Below are 23,656 nucleotides of genomic sequence, written 5' to 3' on the forward strand. Positions count from 1 at the left end.
TCAGACTGACTGCTTCATATAAGGGCTAAAATGCATGTAAAGAGCTTAACTGAGCAGAGCCTGGCACATAATAAGTGTTTGATAAATTTTAGCTAGCATAGCCAAAATCGGTTTGGCTCAGTGGATAGAGCATCGGTCTGCAGATTGAAAGGTCCCAGGTTCGATTCCGGTCAAGGGCATGCACATTGGTTGCGGGGCACATCCCGGTAGGGGGTGTGCAGGAGGCAGCTGGTCCATGTTTCTCTCTCATCGATGTTTCTAGCTCTCTATCCCTCTCTCCCTTCCTCTCTGTAAAAAAATCAATAAAATAAGTTTTAAAAAATATTAGCTAGCATAATATTCTTTAACTTGTCAAAGATCTGAGTGGCAACAGGAATTATGGCTCAAACTCAAGTCCACTTGACCTATACTCTGTGACCTCTCCATGCTATCAGGCAGGATCTTCCAGATGCCTTGATCCAGTCCCAGTGCAGGCTGAACCACACCGAGTATGAGGCAACAGAGAAAAATCAGCAATACTGATCTATTCTTTATTTAACATTTGGATATCTTTCATCATAGTTTTTTGCATTGATTTTGATTTTTGAACTACTCCATAAAACCATTATTTAATCTTGATTACTGAGTTTTTGGCACCCGCTCACCTAGCCCTGGCCCCAGTCCCTTCACTGGTGGCTCCACAGGACAGTTCATCACTTCATAGGGGATTTGATGAGACTTCAGTAACACTCATTCTGAGCCTCTTTAAGAAGTCCAGACTAACACACTGATGATTATTACATGGCTTCCCAAAAGAAGAGTGAAATAGTGTGATAACAATATCCATGAATTATTACCACAGTCTCATTGCTACATATGGCATACATAAATAGCATGTGCTGAAAAATTCCTGAATGAATAACTCCTTAAGCATCACATTAAAGAACACACAAAGATTACTCTGTGAAAGGTATTTAGAGAGCCAAAAGGCAGCATTCTTCATTTTATGGTAAAGATAAAAAATTATGAAAAAGTGGCCAGCAAGGAAAACCATTAGTCATTAATATTTCATGTACTTTATAGCTAGTAGACAAATTTTAGGTGAAATGTGACACAGAGTTGTATTTTATAACATATTTATAATGATTTACTTCATTATTATTATTATTATCCTCACCCAAGGATATGTTTTTATTTGATTTCAGATAGAGAGGAAGGGAAAGGGACAGAGAGAAAAACACCAATGTGAGAGAAAAACATCGACAGGTTGCCTCCTATATGCACCCTAGCAGGGATCGAACCTACAACCTGGGTCGGAGCCCTGACTGAGATTCAAACCCACCACCCTTCGGTGCACGAGACAACGCTCCAACCAGGGCTATCATAATTTACTTTATGTAGTTTTCTATTAGATACTTTACCAAAAAAGGTAGAGATTCTCAAATGCAATCACCGATCCACAGGATCCTACGTAACTCATGGTGACTTTCTCTTGTTTATCAAATACTTGTGCTGTAGAAAATTTTGAAAGACTACTTTATAAACTATAATTGTTATCATTAAAACTAATGTCAAATAAGGACTTCAAATAATATCAGACCAACTCTCCTGCTTCCAATAATTATGAACTCTGGACAGAATATTAAAGGTACCAGACCAGCAATCTAAAGCAGGCAAAAACTGGAAGGGATATGAGGCTCCCAAAAAGAAGAGCCAACTTCCTTTTCCCTGAAGGTATCCCCCAGTCCACGGAGCAGAAGAGGGATGGAGTGCGAGCAGAAAAAGGAAGTCTCACTGGCTGAGCAGTCAAAGGTGTCTGGACCCGTCAGAGCAGCTGCAATTTGAGGAGCCTGGACAAGCCAGCACCACAGACAGAGAAGTCCCGAGTGCCTCCAACTCCACTCAGATCTGTAAGTGATTCCTGGCGAGGCATGAGCAAGACGATAGCTAGGCGCCAAGAGAATGCAAGAGTTGGAAAGCTGAGCTTGGTTCTGGGGAGTGGGAGGTTTGAATTCAAGTCTACCAAATTAGAGGTGCTTGGGAAACACCTGGGATTGGGGAAACACCTCTAGTTTCCACTGAATCCCCTTAGGAGGTCATAGTTTGGGAAGGCCAGGTTCCCAGGAGTAAGACTGAAACCATCAGACTAAGGGCAAAACAGACCCACCAGAGCAAAGCCTAAAACCAAGTCCTTCACAGGATCGTGGTGGTCTTCCCGTAAGGCAGCTGCCTGCTAGACCCAAACTCTGTTCTTTAGTGGAAGATAAACTTTACGATGCATCACTCAGGATGTCCAGTAAGTATTAATAATAAAAACTACCATAAGTATGAAGCAAAGAAAAATTGTACCCACCGTCAAGAGCAAGAGATGTTGAGAGAAACACACCCCAAGACAAACCAGATGTTAAGAATTGGCAGGCAAGGACTTAAAATAATTATGATAAACATGTCTTAAAAATGCACACTTTGTGAATTTTACACATAGTAACCTCACCAACGCCCAACATTCTAGTGAACTCGAGTTGCCCGTGATTTTTAATCAAATTGGGATTTGGGATGGTTTATATCGGAAAGTCTGAGACAAGCAGCTTGAAAGTGATTAATGACGGCTAAACTTAATTATATATTTACACCTCCCAGTAGGACAAGGGAGAGAATGAAATGTCTTATCTCTCTGTAGTGAGAGGGCTTTATTGAGATCTGACAACGACTATTTAGGAGCAATAATTGAGTTTTATGCAAGATTACACAGGCTCTCCTTGCATGGCAAAGCAATATAATCACAGACTGACTACTTAGGCTCCCAACAGTGAAGAGAAAAAACAACAACAGTTGAGCTGTGTACAAAACGAACCTTTGCAAGTACTTATCCTCATCTGTCAATGTGGTCTTAACCAAGGATTTCTATAATTTCTGTAAACTATCATTACATTTTAGCTGAGTCAGTAACATGAGGCTCTTGATTCATACAGATACCTTCTACTTTAAAACGTTTTCCATTGATTTCCATCCCACCCACCAAAGGAATCTGGCTTTAACTTTCTTTTCTTAATCCACCAAGCAATCTCATATAAATAAAAGATAATCATATGCCCTGCATGTCTGATGTAATTCTCATAAACCTTCTAAGTGTCCTAATACTCATTTACCATTTTGTGAAAATAATATTTACTGAACAAGCTGGATTGCCTACCTTCTTTCCCCAGGGAAAAACAACATTGATGAGGATACACTGGAAGGTCTGTACGTAGATGTTATTTTTGCTTACCATTCTATGGAGACTCTATGGCCTGGGATTGCAGGGATGACTGACTGGCCTCCCTGATACTGTCCTTGCACTTCTTGTGCCCACTTTTGCTGGCACTGTCACTCCTGAAGATGCCAGTTTATTTGCCTCAGATAGAGAAACGCTCTTTCCCCCCCAAGTATAGTTGTTCCTATTGGTCTTCCAAAAGGATGGCCTTGCCCATTTTTTTTTTTTCTTACTGAGCCTTTCTCAGGAAGCTGGTTTCTCTTACAACAGGGTCGGAGGACATCTGAGGGACCCACCCAGAACGATAGCCCTAAGCAATCCATCCCAATGGATGAGTAAGAATCCAGGGACAGAACTCAGTCAGCTCCGTTTACGTCATTCACAAAGTGAGTGCCCTGTTCCCTAGCAGCGCTTCTTCCATAAACGGGGGGCAACTCTCTCTCACCTTGGCTGGAGAGCTGGAGACCAGCAGCCCACAAATCTGTTTGCTCCCCCAAAGCAATCCTTAGCGTCCTTTCCTGGTAAGTGCTCAGAAATTGGTCTTCTCGATAAGAGATCAACTGAAGGACTGGTATGCATGCATATAAATATAACCAGTGGACACAAAACTCTGGGGAGGGAGGGCAGGTATAAGAGTGGGGTGGGGGCAATGGTAAGATATGTAAACATATAATAATTTAATAAAAAAATTAAAAATAATAAATTAAAAAAAAAGAAATTGGTCTCTTCTAGAAACCATCTCTCCCCATGTCAGACCACAAATACGTAGGCCAACTTTTAGACCCTATTTATAAGGTGAAATATCTCCAAATGAGTTGGAAGGAAACAAAATTGCCTACCATCCTAGATGCTATGTGAAGCGAATGAAATTCTCAGAGAGGACTGATTTCTTCTGAAGACAAATAGATTTTTTAAATGTGGACAATGGTGTCTATTGAGCACTTTTTGGTTCAAGAAACATATTGCTAAGCACTGGCTACATGCCAGGCATTATAACTATACAAAGATGCATAAGACCAGGACCTCACAGCCTAGCAAGAGAAACAAATATATCAACAAATGATCATAATGTAATGGGTTAACTATCACAAGAGAGCTGAATAATAGAATAAAGCAAGTAACTAAGACACCAGATGCCAAAAAGGGACTAAACAAGATTTCAGTCCCCGATTCGAGGTATTAAGTTCCTTCCCTTTTTATCTCCAGTTGTGCTTCCATTCTTAAGAGGAAAATGTATCACATGTTTTGAGGTGGGTTTTTTTTTTCCAGCCAGAAAAACTAAGTAAACAGCACATAATCAGTTACATAAAAAATTTCATTTCCAATGTTATCTTTATTCCAATCCAAACAACCTATTGTTAAGACTCACTGTCATCACAGCTTAAAATATTTTCACTTCAGTGAAGAAGAAAATTCCTTCTGACTTGGAAAAATTCTTGTTTATAACATTAAAGAACCTAGATCTTGGTGAGAATGGACTTAATGGGAACACATGTCATTATTATCTTTATGATATTTGATTAAATATCCAGAGAAGAAACAAAAATGTGTTGGATAAACTCCCTTACAATGTTTAAGTAAATATATATATATATATATATATATATATATATATATATACACACACACACACACACACACACACACACACATATATTAGTATATACATTATAAAAGTATTAAAAAAGATAAATTTCTTATTACCAAGTCTTATTTTCCATGATATAAATGCTCCTACCAAAAACTTTCAATTGAGTTAGAAAGCAAAAAGGGTCATAGGAAACCTAGAAAAGCTAGTTGAGATGTTCTAACTAGATGGTTGGAGAAAAAGAAAAGTAACTCTCTTAGAACTAGCCTATGCTCCCTAGTCCTGTTCCTCATCCCTATCCTTGTAAACCCATATAATGACATTTACCCACAGCCCCTGCTCCTACCCCATCCCTACAAGCATGTGAGCATCTTCCTCCTGCACAGTCTCTTTCAGAATTTTTACACTAGAAAAAGAGTTTCATGTGGCTATAATATCCATGAATATTAGGCAGAATTAAAAAGTTAATATCTACTTAGTTTGGTTTAAAAAACAAGATCATAGCTAACATGTTTAGGAGAGATTCTAAGGGTGTGCTTTAAACTGAAACATGTAGGAGAATGCACTAGTATATTAACTAGCCTAGTTAATGAAAAACTAGCATTGCCATTCAAAATTACTCACTGAAAAGTCTCTTTCATTATGAAAAAGATAACAAGAAAGTAATAAGGAGTTCTTATTAACTGTCTATCTTGTCCCCACATCCTTTCATCCTCATCCACAGTAGAACTACATCAGGAAAGTTAGAGAAACTGTAACTACTTCACAGAAATAATAAAAATAGAATAGTAGAACTGAATATTGCCCAGGATCCTAATGAGATAAAATAAAATACATGAAGAAGAAAAAGCATAGAGAAAAACTTACTTGCAGTATCCTGTTCCGTTGTGGTAGGTAACACACACTCCTTCATTAACACAGAGCTCAATGCCGTCCCGACATTGCAATGCTAAAAATAAAAACAAACACACATTAGAAATAAGTCACTAATCATAACCCTCAGACATCAAAGAAATGTTATCCAATCTAAGTCAACATTTGTTCCCATGTCCAACCTGACCTGGGTTTCCTTTTAGAGTTTTAATAAGGTTTTTTTTTTTTCTTTTCTTTTGGCTTCTGGGGTCAGTGTCTCTTCCCACAATAACTGTTTTTGTGGTCTTGAATGATGCTTTTAATTATTTGTGCCTGGATTTCCCTAGCTGTTACATCTGGATCTCCCAATGATACTAAGGAAATCCAAACTATAATACTCATGACAGGCCATGAGCATCTTGGGATTTGGACACTTCAGGGGAGTAATGCAAAGATTCATCAATACATATTTAGGAAGACCAGGGTAGATACTAGATCGCCACCATATTAACTACGTAAGCCTTCAGGTGAGGCTTCAGAAAAGGTCACTTGAAGAAGCAATCAGACACATCAACAATATTCATTCAACAAACTACAGCTGAGAGCCTAGTATGTACCAGGCATTATGTTAGGGTCCAGAGTGAAAAGGAGAAGTGGAATACATAGAGAAATATATAAAACATAATCGCTAACTTTAAGGGGAACAGATCATGAATAAAGATTGTAGAGGAAGAGGAAGGGGATCAAAGTAAAGAAAATGAAAAGGTTCATTTATACAGACAGATAAAATAATAATTCTCAAATTCTTGAACCCCAGTCCCTTTCCGAGGCAACAATAAGGCACTTCACCACCCTAATCCCTCCCCAAAACAGGCTACTCAGAAACAAACAGCGAAAGTAGAATGTTTTGTGATTTAAGCCAAAAAAGGAGGAAAGCTACCCAAAGTCTGTCACTCACTGGCTACATAATGACAATACCTTGATTGTTTAGCTTTCAGATTTGGAATTTTCATCAACAAGATATTATAATTCTAATAACTGAAAAGGCAAGACAGAAAGAAACCTAGTCAAAAAATCAAAATCAAAATGGAAGTTCGTGAACTTTTCCCAGAAGATTATTAAGATTTCCATCTCCTGGAATGGCTCATGGATAAATACCTGAAAGAAAAATTGTGAAGTCTCCAGTTTGAGTTCCTAGCCACACCACTCTTTGACTACACTGCAATATCAGAGGCTCTAGGCCTGCCCTTCCTGGGCATAGATACCACTTCTTTCCTCAGCAAGGCCCAGGCACAGGCTGCTGTTAGAAAAACTCCTCCATGAGCGGTGACTGCAGAAGATCCTTGTATTTGCCCAGGACTCTTATTGAGTGGCGGAACTATTTGAGAACATGTTTACGGAAATTTCATCTCTTAAAATAATAATACTTAAAAACAGTATTAACAATAGCAGCTAACACACAGCCCTTACTAAAATAGCAGGCATTATCCTAAGCACTCTATATAGACACATTCAATCTTCCCTACAAGCCTATTGAGACAGCACAGGGACTTGGGCCCTGACATAGAAAATACCAGGTGGCTAGGAAGCCAAGATCAGACCAGGTGGCTGGAAGGAACGCAAGGACGTCAGCATCCCTCCAAGAGGTAGCTGATTTTATCGCCCTTCTGGATGCCTTCTTAATCTACTGACCCACATGCCAAGCTGATCAAGGTCTGGCTACTACAAGACCTTCCTGAGGGTGGCAGCAATAAGCAACACCACCATTTTGCCCCATAGTGCAGGGGCAGAGATGGTTGCCCAGCAACCCAACAGGAGGAGAAAGTAACCCTGCCCTGACATGACAAATTCCAGTCCCCAAGCCCCTCACAGGGCCGCCTCTTTGCGCAAGCCAGTCTTTTTGCGCAAGCCCACTTGGTAAAAGCAGCCAAGCAGAGCCAGACCCCGAGCCCCTCACAGGGCCTTCCTTTCTCTGTGCCGACTCCCTTGTGCTCCAGCAGAAGCTTAATACAAATCTGTCTGGAAATTTTCCTGGGGTTTCCTCTCAATTTCTATCTTGGGGAACCCAAGAATCCCAATGCCAGTCACAGTATGAAGGAGTTAATTTCATTACGCCCATTTCATAGGAAGGGTAAATAGCCTGCCTCTCATCACACCGGTTAATGAAAGACCCAGAAGGTGAACCTTAGAAACTCCAGGTCCCACGACAGTTTGTGCTCTTCTCTGCCGTGACCCACTGCTTCCCACTATGTGGCATCTTCCTCCTCAGGATGGGCAGGATCGGCATCATCCCACTCATCTACCAGAAAGGGAAAGCCGAGAAGGTACAGGGCCTCACACCACTAGTTGGCAGTGCTGGGCCTGGGACCTGGCTCTCTTACCAAGTCCAGCCCCTCTCCAGGACCGCTGCTGGGATCACACAAGCAGTCCCCAGGCAGCAGCCTGAACAGGCAGATGCAGGAAAAGGGTCATCTTGTTGTCTATATCCCACTTCCCTGTAGGGCTCGAATGCTCTCTCTTCCCACACTGATAAGCCCCATGCAACAACTATAATTAAAACAGCTAATGTCAGGTTATTTCCTCCATACCAAAGTTCTCAAACTGGTTTCTTTCTTTTTTTTTTTATTCACTTTGGACACTTTTATTAGTTTCAATGAGAACTTCCTGACTTTTTTACTATTTGTTGTTTTTTTTTCTCTCTTTAAATAAAAGAAGAAAACCTCACAGTAGGAAAGAAATGTCCCCCAGGCAGAGAGCAAACTGCAACTTTGCCCTCCCCCTGCAGGGATCTTGGTGCAGCGAGGGAGTCAGGAGACTGAAATCCTGCCTCGACCGCTCACTCGCTGTGCTGCTTACTACCAGCAAAGCACAACCTCACGCAGGCTTGTTTCCTATCTGCAAACCAATCTAGGCTGAACTGAACGCTCCTGAAGGTCCCATGGGATCCCACAGGGACACCTCCCTCCTGAAGAACATCTGAACGGCATGCCTAGTACCTGGAGAAATCTGTCCAGAAAGACATGAGGGCCCAGTGGCCCACGACTCAGAAAGCCATGGGTGCAAAATTAAAAAAAATCAATCACAGCCTGTCCCTATTAAGCATCCTGGGCAAATCAATACCGCGACAGGTTCAGAGAAATACAAACAACACAGAGTCAACATGTGGCAATCAATCTATCAAATAACTTTACAGCCTCGCCTTAGCGAGCCAATCAAATTCAGTGACCAAAAAGGAGGCGGGCTTACAGGGTTAATGGTTAATGCCATCTGGCTGATCTGTAGGGTCATGCTACCTTAAACATTGAACATTGACTAAGCCATGGTTCTTCAGTGTGCAGTGGAATCATTTGGAGGGTGTGTGGGACCCCACCCCCCACAGATGGTGACTCAGTGGGTGTAGAAGGGCCTGGGAATTAGCATTCCTGGCCAGTTCCCAGGTGATGCTGACGCTATGGGTCCGAGGAACACTTTGAGAACAACTGTGCTCAAAAGAGTGTCCACTTTAACGACTCCCTTAAGATGACATAATCCACTGGAGGTCTTGGATGGCCCTGATGAGAACACATGGCCTGAATATACTAAGGAAAAAATAAAGTAAAATTTCAGACTCATGACTTTGCCTGGGGGCTATTTCTAAATGAATACTGTAATTATTTGCTACACAAAGAGAAGTTAACACTTTGATAACTCAAAACCAGGATAGTAACTGGGAAAGACCTCATTTTAAAAATTCAATTTACTCCCCCCTCCCCAATGTAAAGCATCTACATTTAATGATAAAATTGAAAGCAGCTTTCTATTTGTAGGGTAAAAAACCAAAATGCTCCATTATACCACAGTTGGAGAACTGGTGCTTAAATGAATGTTTTAGTAGACTCCGAGAAACTAGTCATTCACAAAAAGAGTAACTTTTCTCCACATGTTCATCTTAAGCCACAAATTGTGGTCATGCAATAAATATTGGCTGACTGAAATCAATCACATAGAATTAAGTGTGTGTGTGCCCACTCCCACGCATGCCCACTCCCTCCGCCACAAGAGGCAAAAATTATTATAGAAGCAGAGATTTTAATTTCATCACTCCAACACAGGGCAACATGACATAAAATCTAGAAGCCAATTTCCAAGTTTCTCACATTTTCTGCAATTATTGGAGACTAGTCTTCTAATACTCAGAACATAACAGAGCATCTATGGTGTAAGATACAGGCCCTGATGTCAGGGATGCCATGGCTAACAGAATTCTACCAGGGAAAGACAGCTAACAAATGGATAAATGAGCAAAGTCACTTCAGACAGCGGTGACAGATTCTGTGGAAACAGAACCAGTTACCGGATACAAAGCAATCACAGAGGCTGGGTGCATGGGACCCAGGAAGGGCCTATGTGGGGAGGTATCTTTAAGCTGAGGTTTAAAGAAGCAAGAATCATGGAGCTATGGAGGAAGGTTAACCCCAGGCAGAGGAAACAGATGAGAAATGAGTCTGCTATTCCAGACTCCTATGCCTACAGATTGTAAAGGAGGTAGAAGTGGCAAGAGACAGGCCAGGGAAGCAGGTAGGCGTTAGATCACAGCTTTTCCTCTAGGTGAGGGTAGACTAATGGGTTGCTTTAAGCGAGGAAAATGACACGGTCAGACTTAAGTTTGAAAAAAGTCAAGATTAGCCCGACTGGCATGGCTCAGTGGTTGAGCATCAATCTATGCACCAAGAGGTGACAGTTCAATCCCCAGTCAGGGCACCAGCCCAAGGTTTTGGGCTCGATCCCCAGTAGAGGGGATGCAGGAGGTGACTGATCAATGATTCTCTGTCATCATTGGTGTTTCTACCGCTCCCTCTCCCTTCCTCTCTGATATCGATAAAAATATATTTTTTAAAAGAAAAAAGTCAAGATTATAAAATGTTCCCTTTTTTTCGCCCCTTTCTGATATAAGCTTATTCAAGTCATCCCTTTTTAGACGAGGCTGAAGATATCCATTGTCTCAGCTCCCCCCAAATGGTAAAGACTTCATTCTAACTGCATCGAACCTTCCAGAAGCACCACTTGCAACGTGTCACTCCACCGCTCTCTAATCCGGCGATTTTAAACCTTTTTCATCTCATGGCACACATAAACTAATAAACTAATGGCTAACATTCTGTGGCATACCAAAAAATATATATTCTGCTGACCTGACCCAAAAAATAAGGTCTAATTTTGATTCATTCACACTGGTCGGGTGTTGTTGGGGTGGCTGCTGTCATTTTTTTATTTGACGGTCTAAGGGGAAAGAGGTCAGTGCCCCTGACTATACAGTCAAGTACTGCCTGTTTTAAAAAACCTTGCGGCACACCGGTGCACCATGGCAACTAGTTGAAAATCGCTGCTCTAATCCACAGTGATTTTCAGTCTTAATTCTCAGAACTTACTCTTCATTTTGGCTTCAGCTGGGAGGGCTAGGCAGGTCCTTTGCCCAGTGCCAAGCCAAGGCTTTTTCTTTTTTGTTTTGTTTTTTTCCTTCTGGGGATAAGCCATTTCTTACTTCTGGTCTAAGCCCTCATGCTCACCTACAAGATGGCATGCTACCTCTGCTGTCCAGTATGAGTCCCACCACTGAATGCTGTCTCTTCCTTGAACAGATCACCACCTTACTCGGTTCCATGGCTCCACGTGTGTTTCAGCTTCCTCTGCTGGCTACTTCCCCTTTAATATCGAAATTGTATTCATTCCTCCGAAGCCCAGTCACCCCGGCCTCACCCACAAGGCCTCCTCTTGCGGATTCTGGTCCTCATAGCCTAACCCTTACTCCCAGAACTTAGCATTTAATTCTTTACAGTCTTCTGCTTTTTCACTTTTAAGAACCAAGAGGACGGAAAACATTTCTTCTTTTCTGGAGATGTGAGACAAGGCAGTTTAGTGGCTGAAGGCACCGGTACTGAAACTGGGATCTGGGTGTGAATTCTAGCTCCACCATGCACTACTACCTGCCTACCTCTGGATCCGCTTTGTGCTTCAGTTTCTTCATCTGTAAGACAATCTCTCAGAGCTCTGGGAAGCATTAACGGAATTAAAACCGTACACCAAAGAGCACAAAACAATGCCTGATCCATAGTAAGAGCTCAGAAAAGCCTCTCTCATATAATAGGTACTTCAATTCTTGGTTGCACGGTAAATGGCATCTTTAGGGAAACCCGTTACAGCAATCCAACCCCAGTTTAAACAAATCAAGGGAAAATAGAAGAGCCCTAGGCAATTCAGGATATAATATCAATAAGTGGAATAAATTCTTCCCAGTTGCCATTGGTAGCAGACAACTACTATTACAAAAAAACTTGAGATCATGGCTCTTAAAAATAAATAAATAAAAAGTCTAGCACTGTAGACATGGGAAATGATTTGCTAACGGTAAAATAAATTACATATGAGCAAAAATGCCATTCAATTTTAATACAGTTCTATTAATACTTGTTGGACAACTACTGTGAGCATGGCCCTCAACTAGGCATTGCATGGAAATCAAATAGGAATAAAGCAATTCTTATCCTTACAATCGAATGGAGGGAAGTAAGGAGTAGGGACAGAGGGGCTGTGACCTTCTCAAAGGACTCTACTACGAACAAAATAAAAATGGCTTCTATTCTAGTCCTTTAGCAGATTCTTTTAGTATCAATCTCAGAATCACTCCAGAAAGGACATTTAAGAAATGAAGCCTTGTTTAATACTAAGTGTAACTCAGTCCAGACAAGGTGCTAGTATTTATTCCATTCCATCAGCCTCCTGGAGCACCTTCACCAGCAAAAACGATTACAGCTCACTTTACTGCAGTGGTCTGGAACCAAGCCCACAGAAGCGCCAAGGCTTGCCTATAAACAACACAATAAGCTGTCGCTGATTTTAATCGGTTCCGATGCCTCAGGAATTTGCCCATTTAGAGACAGGCCCAAGGTGTCCAAACTTGATGGAACCATCCTAAAATGTTCTCTAGGCATTTACCTAGGTTTTTCCAGTGCTTTTCAGTCTCGTGCCAGGTGCATACCATGGGTTTAAAAGCCTTCCTTTGTTTTAGGAATCTCCAACATGAGTAATTAAGCCTGCAGCCCAGCAGGTGTAATCTGAGCAGCCTTCAGTGTGTTTGACTTGCTGTATTAACATGTCGTCATGCTAAATGGGTATTACTTGTTGCTTGGTAGCCTCTTCACATGAGCCTGTCTGTTGTCTATCTCACGTGATTTTTTTTTTCCCCCTTCATACCCTGCTCCCTCCGTCTGCAGTGTGGTATCCATGCTCATATCCACGGCTCATCCAAAGACATGTTAATGCCTTGAATGGTCGGGCTTCCTGAAATACGTGAAGAGGAGGTGTTCAGGGCCCTTTGAATGTTCTCTTCGACGTTATGCAAATCCCAAGTAGCAGCATTTGAGAAAGATGATGTCTGAGCTGATACCCTGGGACTTTGGCTGTGGCTGGCTGCCCTTGCTTCAGGCACATGGTGTCTGGAAGAGGCTCAGGAAAATTAACAAAGCACCGTTCTCTGAAATGACTGCTGGCATTATGAACAAAAATAGGAGGATTGAGTGCAGACAGGGAGACCTCGGGGATTTGCAGTAACTCTTTCAGAACCCTGCGATTTCAAACAACAAAGCTTTCACTAATTTTTTATTCCATTTTTTGGGATCAAGCCATGAAAAAAAAAATACAAACAAATACAAGAAGTGCAGAAGCCTCAAATCCCAAGTGGTACATTTAAATAAAAACAAAATGAAGAAACATCTGTCTTCCTCCTTGTAATTTGTCTTGATTAAAAGGCAAGTCAGTGCAACAAGGGAGATACCAATTTCATTTTTCTGACAATGTTCCAAGGACTTCTATGCCCTTTCCAGATACCATCTAACAGAAAATGTGTTTCCTGCTTAAGAGATGCAGATACCAGACCCACCGAAATTATTAAGACTTAGCCTATAGGGTTCATAGCAAAATATTACTACTTTTCAAAAACAGCTATGCCTTGATTTAAGAAAATATAACCAACAAAAAGCGAAGTTATAATAACGAGGGTATTTTTGACATCACTAATAGAATTTCTGTTTCATAAAGATAATCATCGTAGTGAGTTCCTCCCAGTGAATTGATGAATCTAGAATAATCTTTGACTTAAAAATTCCAATTTTGTCATATTTTATAATATTGGATTTATTTCAGAAAACAAAATCCATCAATATTTGCTGTGCTATATTGTCATATACTATGCACTGTTTTCTTTTCTTTTCTTTTTATGTCTTCTTAGAGATTGCAGAAAATTTTAACTTATTTGTGAGCTAAATTTTAATTTCTCATTTTGAGGGATGAAAATGGGTTTAGGTCTTCTATATGAAATTCAAGATTTGAAAAAAATCCACATATACTTAGAAATCTGATGTGGCCAATTTGTTATTGGTCAGCTCTACACACATGTATATCCTTCCATCTGGGAAAGTCTGCCCTTCTCTTCCTTTGTTCTCTACCTTGCTAACTCTTACTTATATTTCAAACCATAACTACATTGCTTAAGAAGCCCTCAGAGACCCTCCAGTCTGTTCTCCCACTCTATCCTAGACAGATGTGTTATCAGTGCTGGCTTACCCATCTCTCTTGCCCACCTCTATGCAAATTCCCTAAAGGCAGTGGCCGTGATTGGCTCATCCTTGTAACCCTCAGGACCTTTGTGGTCCAGTGTCTGGACCACAGCAAGTATACTCAGCACTCATAAGATATTCAATGAATTAACTCTCTGTAACAAAGACAAACCTATTAACAAACTCAATAATCAGTTTATGTGTTTGATATATTCTAAGGTTCCAGGTCTTAATAAGCATAGGGATAGCCAAATGTGACTGTGCCTACTAATTCTGGTTTCATTTTGTGTAAAAGTAGAAAGCAAAATCAAAAAAGATAATATGGTACAAATATCCTGGCCTATCCTAGGATATAAAGTTAAGAGTGCATTTATACTTTTCTAGTCTTCACAAAACTAAAACATCTTGGGACATTCCTGCCTTAAAATTTGCATGAAGGAAGACACACCCGCCTCCACCCTTCCCCTTGAATCTTACGCCATGTGTATTATGTTAAGAATTTATTAAAATGAATTGAATGGAAGCCAAAATAACTTACATCTAAATGGCAAATGCAAAAAACACAGCAATAAAAATTCCAAGTGACTAGTAAGCTAGGATAGTATGTTTTCATGGTACCATACCATTTCCCCGTGAGGAGAGTCACTAATACACATTCATAGAGCAGGATGCATCAATGTGACCCAAAACAGTCTCAATGCATTTCTTCGCTGTATCTAACCTTATGTAAAACGGCACTGACCAAAATAATGACAGAACCTATATGTCCAAAAGGTTCAGGGTCTTGGTGTGATAAAATCCAACAGAGGGGAAGAAGCTATATCATATCTAGACATTGAATTATTCTCTACACAAAAGGCTATCTATATTTATGCACTGGTTGGTGGTAAAAAAAAGGCCAATCCGAGGGTTATTCCTTTGACTTATCTTATATCTATTATCTGCTCTGTTATATAACCTATATCTGTTCTGTTATCAGAGACAAATTTTGCCTGTCACCAATTTCCTGTGCTCCCTTTTTAAAGCATTTAAAAGACCATTTTGTTAAGTACAACTTCATTTAAAAAAAAAAAAAAACCCTTAATTTTAAATATATGCTTTTAAGTACCCTTGCTGGAAAAGAATTTTATAAATATATATAATCTTCTTGATAGCCTCCCAAAAGAAACGAAATGTTCTTTTAGCTTAAATTGTTAAGAATGCTTTTTAAATGGAGTAGACAATTACTATTGTTTGTTAATTTAGAGTAGACCCCCCACAAAAGAAAAAGTTACAAAACTATGTTAAAAATGAAAATGGAAAAACCTAAGATTGTTATATGTTATTATATAAAATCATAGAGACTTCCCAAAACCAAATGGGGGAAATCCAGAGAACAGACTCAGATTTCCCCATAGGCATTCTTCTCTACAGCCTTAAAAAACAAAACAAAACCTTGGTTGGTAGCAATGAAAGCTACCAAGAATTGAGTCAACAGAACACCATAATCAATGTACTGTGCTAATGGATGTTCAGAGTCTGAGTCTTAAATAAGGACCCACTACATGTAGAGCTAACTGTTCTGAAGTCATGGTTTGCAGAAGATAACCCTAACGTTATATTAACATTATATATAAATAATTATATAATAATCCTAACATTCAGGTTATTTCAATATTATTATCTGGGTCACAGAGGTTCTTCACCTTCAGCCAAAAGCTAACCCTATTCACCGGAGGGCAATATTCAACTCAAATTCCTGCGCACTGAGAAGTGTGCAAACTCAAGAGCTCAAAAGGTTCTATAAACCCTTGGCTTGGCTCATATCCAGAATATTCCAGATAAGCATAGAATTTTCTTTCCAGCATTGCAAAGAAAATAGCTAAATCTGCAAATGGTCAATGCATACTGTTCCCATTTCTAAAGAACATGCCTGGGGCAACAAGCTTGGAACAGAAAAGAAGATAGCAGGAAAATATTAAATCTTTATTAAATATCGAGAAGAGAAAAACACACACCCACACACACACACACACACACACACACGAAAGATAGCCCCCAACTTCAATTTTTATTTCGTTTTGTTTTAATTGCTACATTTTTTGTTTCTTTAAACACAAATCAATGCCAATTCACACCAAGATAACTTGGGCCCCATGGTCAATAGAAAAAAATAATGTACACTTAAAGATAATTGATGAAGAGTTCATAATTTCAATGCTCAATCGATTCCTTCTAAATGCCCCAGTCCTCCAATTCTATGAATCTTTCAACTATTCATATTCTTTGTTGACTGTGAGTGTAAGCAAGAATTTATCTCCAATACTACTTAGATTTATGTGAAGTTGTAAGAGACAGTTTAAAAACAGCCTAGCACACTAATAGACAAAGACCTGGTTTGCAAATGCTCAAGTCCATTCTTGATCATTCAATTGTTGGATTTGCAAAGAAAGGCAGCAAAGACAGAAGATTGGTACAACAAACAATGACCATACTGGAACTAACACTTTCCATGTTTTTGTCTTCAAACATGGGAGATCCAGACTTCTCCATTTGCAACAATACCTGATTCGACAAACCTAAAAGTCACATTGCCTTTGACAAAGGTTGTAGGTGGAGTTTGTTTGTTTGCTTGCTTGCTTTTGGGCCTAGAGAGGCCAAAAGACTTCTCTTGTTCCAGCTTCAGTCTAGAGTTCTCAGAAAGAGCAAAACAAATGATCTGAACTCCAGTATATTAAATTAATAATTGGGAAAGTAAATCTTGTAAGAGGCGTTGACTTTCTGGAGCCCAGTGTTTCCCCAACTTTCATTAAGTAAGTCATAAATTCCTAAAGGAATTAAAAAAAAACAACAACATGCAGATGCCCTGGCCCACACCCCACATTTGCTCTATCGCCACTCCTCTTGCCTGACAGCCCCAGGGAGTTCCAGCAAAAGACAGATCTGGACTGGGCAACACATATGCAATGCCTGCTCCCCCTACCTTCAACCCACTATGATGCCAGCCAGGCACATGGTGAATGCTTGCAAAATGTTTGCCAAGACCAACTGTTGAAGGAGCAGGTCTGTAGTTTTCTCTCTCCCTCCAAGAGAACATAACAACTCCTTAATTTCCCACAAAAGAAGACAAAAATAAAATCTGCAAAATGATAGTTTATTCTAGCTTTCTAAGATCACAATGACCTGGCAGGGGAGATAATTTAATCTCTTTGTTTACCACTCTTAAAATACTCTCCTCAATAAAAATTCACTTCACTTTGGAGACATGGGAGGGACACTCGTGTTAAACAAGAGGGATTTGCAAGGGAGTTTTACCAGTTACACCACTCAGGCCCAGTGGGAATGTCCTTCTCACTATCAACTCATCACATTAACAGGATTAAGTCCTTTGGAAAATCAGTATTAAAGCAAGTAACCCTCAGATTAAGCAAAGGGACAAAGGACTTCATGAGTGTGGTTATTAGTGCAGTGCTAGTGATTAAATAACATTTCTCCTCCTCCCAGCAAAGCACACATTACCTCATCAAAAATATTTAAACCAAGGCATCGTAATCCCTTTGTCTTTGGACCGAAATATAAGTTACCATAGGAAGTCTCCAAAACTCTAACTTTTACATTAAAAATGTCAAGTGAATCAAGTGACCTCCCCTCAATATAACCTGGCTTTATAATGTTAAGACAAGTTTATTCCATCTCCACAGAAAATATCCCCAAATCAGCATTCTTCCAAAGACACAATACTTAACCCTCAAGACATAACTCTAATGATGTGAATTTCAGTAACTAGTTAGTCATGTCCTAAGTTAGTTGGCTGGTCATTGTCCTCCCAGTAAAATAAGAGTGACAGGTATCTATCCTAGCTAAATGCAGCGCTGGTGTTGACTTGGTAACATGTATTTGGGAGTAACATCCCAGCTTCTGCTAGTGGGCAGGGATTTTCAGCTGGTTTCCATCCATGTTCCCCAGCACAAACCAACAAGTATTCCAAGTCCATTGTGACACTTTGGCCAAACAAATCAGAAAGTAAGCTCACAATCCTTGATTTCTCAGCCCTGAGAAGTCTGAAAGAACCCACGTCAATTAGCAAACGACTATACTATAGTAAAAGTTCCTTAATAATTTACAAACATTTTCAGACACTCATCTGATCCCAACAAACAACCCTGTGGGGCATGTGGACTGGAGTTAGCACTATCTTACAGAAGAGGAAACTACAATTTAAAGAAATAAAGGACTCACCCAAAGTCATTCAAGACAAGATGGCCAAACCAGACCCAGACCATAAATCTTTTACCCACTAGTCCAGCATCCTTTCACACAATTCATCTGTTGAGATGCAGTTAGAAACCTGATATCCACCCAGACTTGCAGACCTCCATAGTATGCATTTGTGACTATACCATTCCTGTGTAGATAAGCACCCCCGTGCTAGCTATGTACATAAAAAAAACAACCACTACTAAAGATCAGCTAATGAGCACATGCTTGTTAAAAACAACCCCAAGACTGAGTTCCCAGGCCTGGAGGGGCCACCAATGCTGCATTTCAGGGCCCCTCTTCACAAACATGCCCTAATAAGGACTGACATCCATTCATCAGGATCCGTCCTACCTCCACCACAAAAGAGCCCCGTGCTTTTGAAAACTTGCCAACTCCAGGATTCAATCTGCTGCTATGTATTATTTCTCAGGAAAAACACAAAAACAAACTACCCTGTGAGGTAAGAGAATGAGTGAAATTGTATAGCGCGCTTCCTTTGTAAAACTGTAACTAGACACCATTTCTTCTCCATAACAGAACAGCATGGCAGAAGCAAAGGAAATGATGGGACTGGAGCGTAACAAGGATCACACCTCATCTTGACAAGATTTTCCTCTTCAGAATGGTGACCGTATTAGGTATAAGCAACCCATCACGATTTGATAAAGCATACTGTAATTTAATTGATAAGAAACAAAATCCTTCAAAGGACACATCTGCAGTTGAGTTGGTGAAAACTGAACCGCTGAACAGGAAACGTGTGGCCTGCTATTCAGGGAAGGCGGGTAATAACTAATGTGGTAAACCAAGAATGCCAGAAGAGATAGAACATTTTCTTCATCTGGTTTGTTTCTCTCCAGTTAAAGGAGTCAATGGAAAGAGGGAAAAAGACAAAAATCCACCTCCCCAGACCAAGAAATAACTATCCAGACACACACCGTTAATAACATTGGCTCCCGTGCGAGGAAACCTCAGACAATTCACAGCATTATTTTTCCACAAGGCTGAGTACACCAGACTCTTGGCTTCCAAAGTCAAAAGGATATATTTCATCACTACAGTTTGGTCTAATGCCCCATAAAAACCCACCTTACTTCACGTCTGCACTAGGGAAGAACTGCAGAAAATGATGACGTGGTAAAAGAGATTACTTTTCTGGTTCCTTTTTTTTTTTTTTAAAAAAAGAATATCTGATGTCCTATACCAGCCCTGGTCCGGGAACTAGTGGTTGCATTCAAAATCAAGTTTTACACGACAATCGGTCGTTAATAAACCCTATGCCCTCCAGTTCAGGAAATCTGATGCCAGAAATCTGAGGAGAAAAAGGATTTTTGAAAAGTCTCAAGCAAAAAGAAAACAAAGCGGCTATAATTGAGAAAGAAAGGAAATGGGCAACTTCTTTTTTTGCCTCTAAGCCCCACTTCTGAACAACAGCTGCCTTTGCTCAGCTGGAGGAAAACCACAGGCCCTGGAATAACTCACTTGACGTTCTGGGCCTCCTTATGCTAAAATGACACTGTTGACTCAGTAGGCCATGTGCTTGGTTTAACTCGTTTTTCCAGTAACAGTAATGAACGGAGCTGCTCTAACATTGAAATGATTTGCATTTGCACAACTGAAAAAAATATTTGGTAATACCTACATATATAGAATATATGCCCCTGAGTTTGCCTGGCTCTGCTGTGTCGCCAAAGTGAGTTTTACCTTCTCTCTAATTTGCTCTCCAGAGTTTCTCCACAAACAAAAAATGGCATTTCCTCTCATTACCAAAATAACCTTTCACTGCATTTACTCAGGATATCTTTATTTTAGCTCATCCCCATAAACCAGGGCTTCCAAACTCTGAAATGAAATAAGCTATTTTTCTTCACTTCTTTTTACAAGTCTTGCTCAACTTTGGGCGATATTGCAAAAGACCTGCAACAAATCAACAAATCTTGCATAGCACCAGGACCGTTCAACAGCATTTCATAGGAAAGTGATGTAGATTCTCCATTCTACGATTCTGTCATTTCTAGTTTGTCCCCTGGTTAAAGCTGAAAGAAAAAAAAATTTTTTAAGAGCAAACATTTACCAGGTTCACTACTATAATGGTGGGGAGAGAAGGCTTAATGACATCAAACAAAAGTTTGCACTAACACAGACCATGAAAAGGAAAGTTGTTCATTGTCCTTAGATCATAAACAGCATTTTTTTTTTTCTCAAGGAGAGATTCGACCTAATTCACAAACATCCTCCACCCTTATCTCTTCCACTCTGGGAAGACGGCTTTTTAATTCAAAACTTCAATTCAAAAACTATGTTGCAGAGGGACATTAGAAATATTGCAAGTAAAAAAAAATTATCTGATGAAAGAACCAATAGCTTTGACATTAAAATCCTACGGGCTCCGTCCCCTGTAGGGGGTGTGCAGAAGGCAGCCAATTAATGTTTCTCTCTTTCCCTTCCCCTTCCTTTCTCTCTAAAAATCAACTAAAACATCTTTATTTTTTAAAAGTTACGGTGATGATTAATAAGAGCAAAGTCATTATTACTAAAAGCAAAATTCCAAAAGAAAGCAAAATAAGTGGAAGGGAACTAGGAAAAGGAACCGGCTTGTCAATAACCAGCAGGACTGATAGCTGGTTAATCCTGGCCTGTGCTCACTCAGTTCCACAAACGGAGGGAGTTCTGGTGCTTTCTTCACAATATCTCCAACAACTGTAACAGCACACAGTGGACACTCACATATTTGTCGAATGAATTAATTAACACATCTGGAAGCTCTGCTCCATGCACTGGAAAAGCTGTGAAAAAATCCCAGCCAAGCTTGCATAGCTCCCTTTGCCCTAAAGCTCAAACACCTGAGATTGCTCTCAAAGTGTAGGTCCCCAAACACCAGCAGCATCACCTGGGAACGTGCCAGAAATGCAAATGACTCCGTCCCACTCTACACCTACGGAATCAGAACCTCTCTGGGGGTGGACCCAGCAGTCTGTGTTCTAACAAACCTCCCAAAACTTGATGCGCACTCAAGTTAGAAAACCACTATTCCAAAACATGATGGCTTGGAACGGCATGCAATCCCATGGAGCCACATGTATAGCCAAAGGGACTCCTGGGAATTTCGTTAGTCCCAGGAACTAGTTACTCATCTAATCCAATCAAGACCCTTCAGAGCCAGCTACAACCTCCAGGGGAAGTTCCCAAGGACTGTTTCTCCTCTTCTGCTACTCCTCAGCTCACAGACAGGAGCCTCCGCTTAGACAAAGAAGCCCTTTGAAACAACCACTCTAACATTCAGCACAAGGCCTTACTCTTAAAAGAAATGCAAAACCTTTTTCTTTAAGTGGTCCCCCAGCGAAGTATGTTCGCTGGACTCACCCTGTCCCATATCAAGACCTGTGATCACAGGCCAGGGTGCTTCCTGAAACTCTACATCGCTTCTCAAAAGACGAGCTTGGTCTCCCGGCCAGTGTGCACACAGCAATCTAGGCACTGAAGTTACATGGCACTGCTGGACCAATACTCAACAACACGTCTGACCTCTTGCCAAATCAATGACAACCACGAAGCATGCACTTGGTGCACAGATATGTGCTTCAGAAAGAAGGTAAATATTAAAACTCAATATTAAAACTCAACCCAAAATTAATGGGTTGAAAAATTGATGTCTTGTAATGTACTGATGAATCAAAGAACACATTTGTATCGCTGAATTGAGTCTGCTCCCTTCAGAATGTTATGGAAAGCTTACTCATTTCTATAAAACTTTAATTTTCCAAAAGGCTTTTTAGTCAGAAGCCCTGCCGTGCCATCAGACTCTCATTAGAAACAACAAGACTTAGAGAAAACACAATGATTTTTATCAAAAGGAAGAAAATATTGCTACCTTCTTTCCACTCTGGAAAGAATTGCTAACATAACGTCCAAGGGCAAAAGGGTGCCCTTTAAGAGTAGAAAGATTCCATATTTTTGCCAATGAAAGACTCATCCAGTTACACACCAAGAGCCAGACCGAAGACCTGGCACCTGCAGGCTGACTTTGGATCAGGGCCCCACAGGGTCTCTGCCTCGGTGTTCACAAATCAACATACAGCCTCGTCAAAGAGATAAAGCACACGAAAGTGCTTAGGTATGGCAAACTATTAGATAGTATCTTCTCAACATGCAAATTCATTCCTGTGAACCAATTCCTTTCCTCCCACTCACAGTGACCAAAATGATTTCTATTAGAAAGTGCTCATCAGTGGTTGACAGCAGTTGTAGCGTTAACTGTAAACCAGAATAGATACTGAATACTTCAGTACTCATAAAGCAGCAGGAAACCACAGACATGACGTCTTTCAAATGACAAAGTTGTATGTTAGAAAAATGACCCAGAGTGCTTTGGCTCTTCCTGGTTTGGGTTGGCAAAAATGTGAGCTGGAAAGTCATGGTATTTAAGAAGGGAAAAACTTTTTTTTTTTTCAAAAAGAAAATTTTATTAAAAACAACAACATTAAATAAGGTGAATTAGTTCAAATCCTCACAAAAGGATATATTTAAAGAGAAGTTTGGGAATAAGGGGTTGGGAATGGGTGTGTTTTGTCAGCCCTGACTTCCTCTTTACTATGGACACACTGTCACGTCACGTGGCCCCAGAGAAATAGTGGAGCCATTACTGTTGCTGATAATGACGACCAGATGTGATGGGATGATTGCACATCACCAGTTCTCAGACTCAGGTCTTGTGTAATTGGGTGTGTCGATCGATGTCAGTCCACAGATGGTTATTAAGCTAGTTACAACTTCCCTAAAACTTTTCACTAGACCTGAGCAACATTCTAGATAGTTATTTTCTGCCAACTGAGAATAGGCACTATTACAAAATAACTTAAAAAAAAATAGTTCCAAAGTTGATTCCTCCCAACACACACACACACACACACACACACACACACACACACAGCAGGGATGTTTGTTTAATTCAAATAGTCACAGTGTCAAATTTGAAGTTTTACCAAACCCATGAATATTCCTTTACTGAAACGAAGTAACAAGTCGATTCATTTCAACCTGTCATAAATAAAAAATATATATATATAATCAAGTCTTAATTTTCTATGAACAAATGACATGCACTCTGGATAACCTATGTGCCCCAGGAGCAACTCTGCTATCAAAGCTCTCAGG

General features: G+C 40.3%; 1 protein-coding gene across 1 annotated transcript in view; it reads right to left on the reverse strand.

The window, feature by feature from the left end:
- Nucleotides 1-23,656, reverse strand: part of NOTCH2 (notch receptor 2) — a 132,251-nt gene that overhangs the window by 88,966 nt on the left and 19,629 nt on the right. The window contains exon 2 of the mRNA XM_084866370.1: nt 5,688-5,769. Coding sequence (XP_084722496.1) covers nt 5,688-5,769 — 82 coding nt within the window. The remainder of the gene's footprint in view (nt 1-5,687; nt 5,770-23,656) is intronic.

The sequence above is a fragment of the Pipistrellus hanaki genome (genome assembly GCF_964339955.1).
Source record: "Pipistrellus hanaki genome assembly, chromosome: 18".
Lineage (NCBI taxonomy): Eukaryota > Metazoa > Chordata > Mammalia > Chiroptera > Vespertilionidae > Pipistrellus > Pipistrellus hanaki.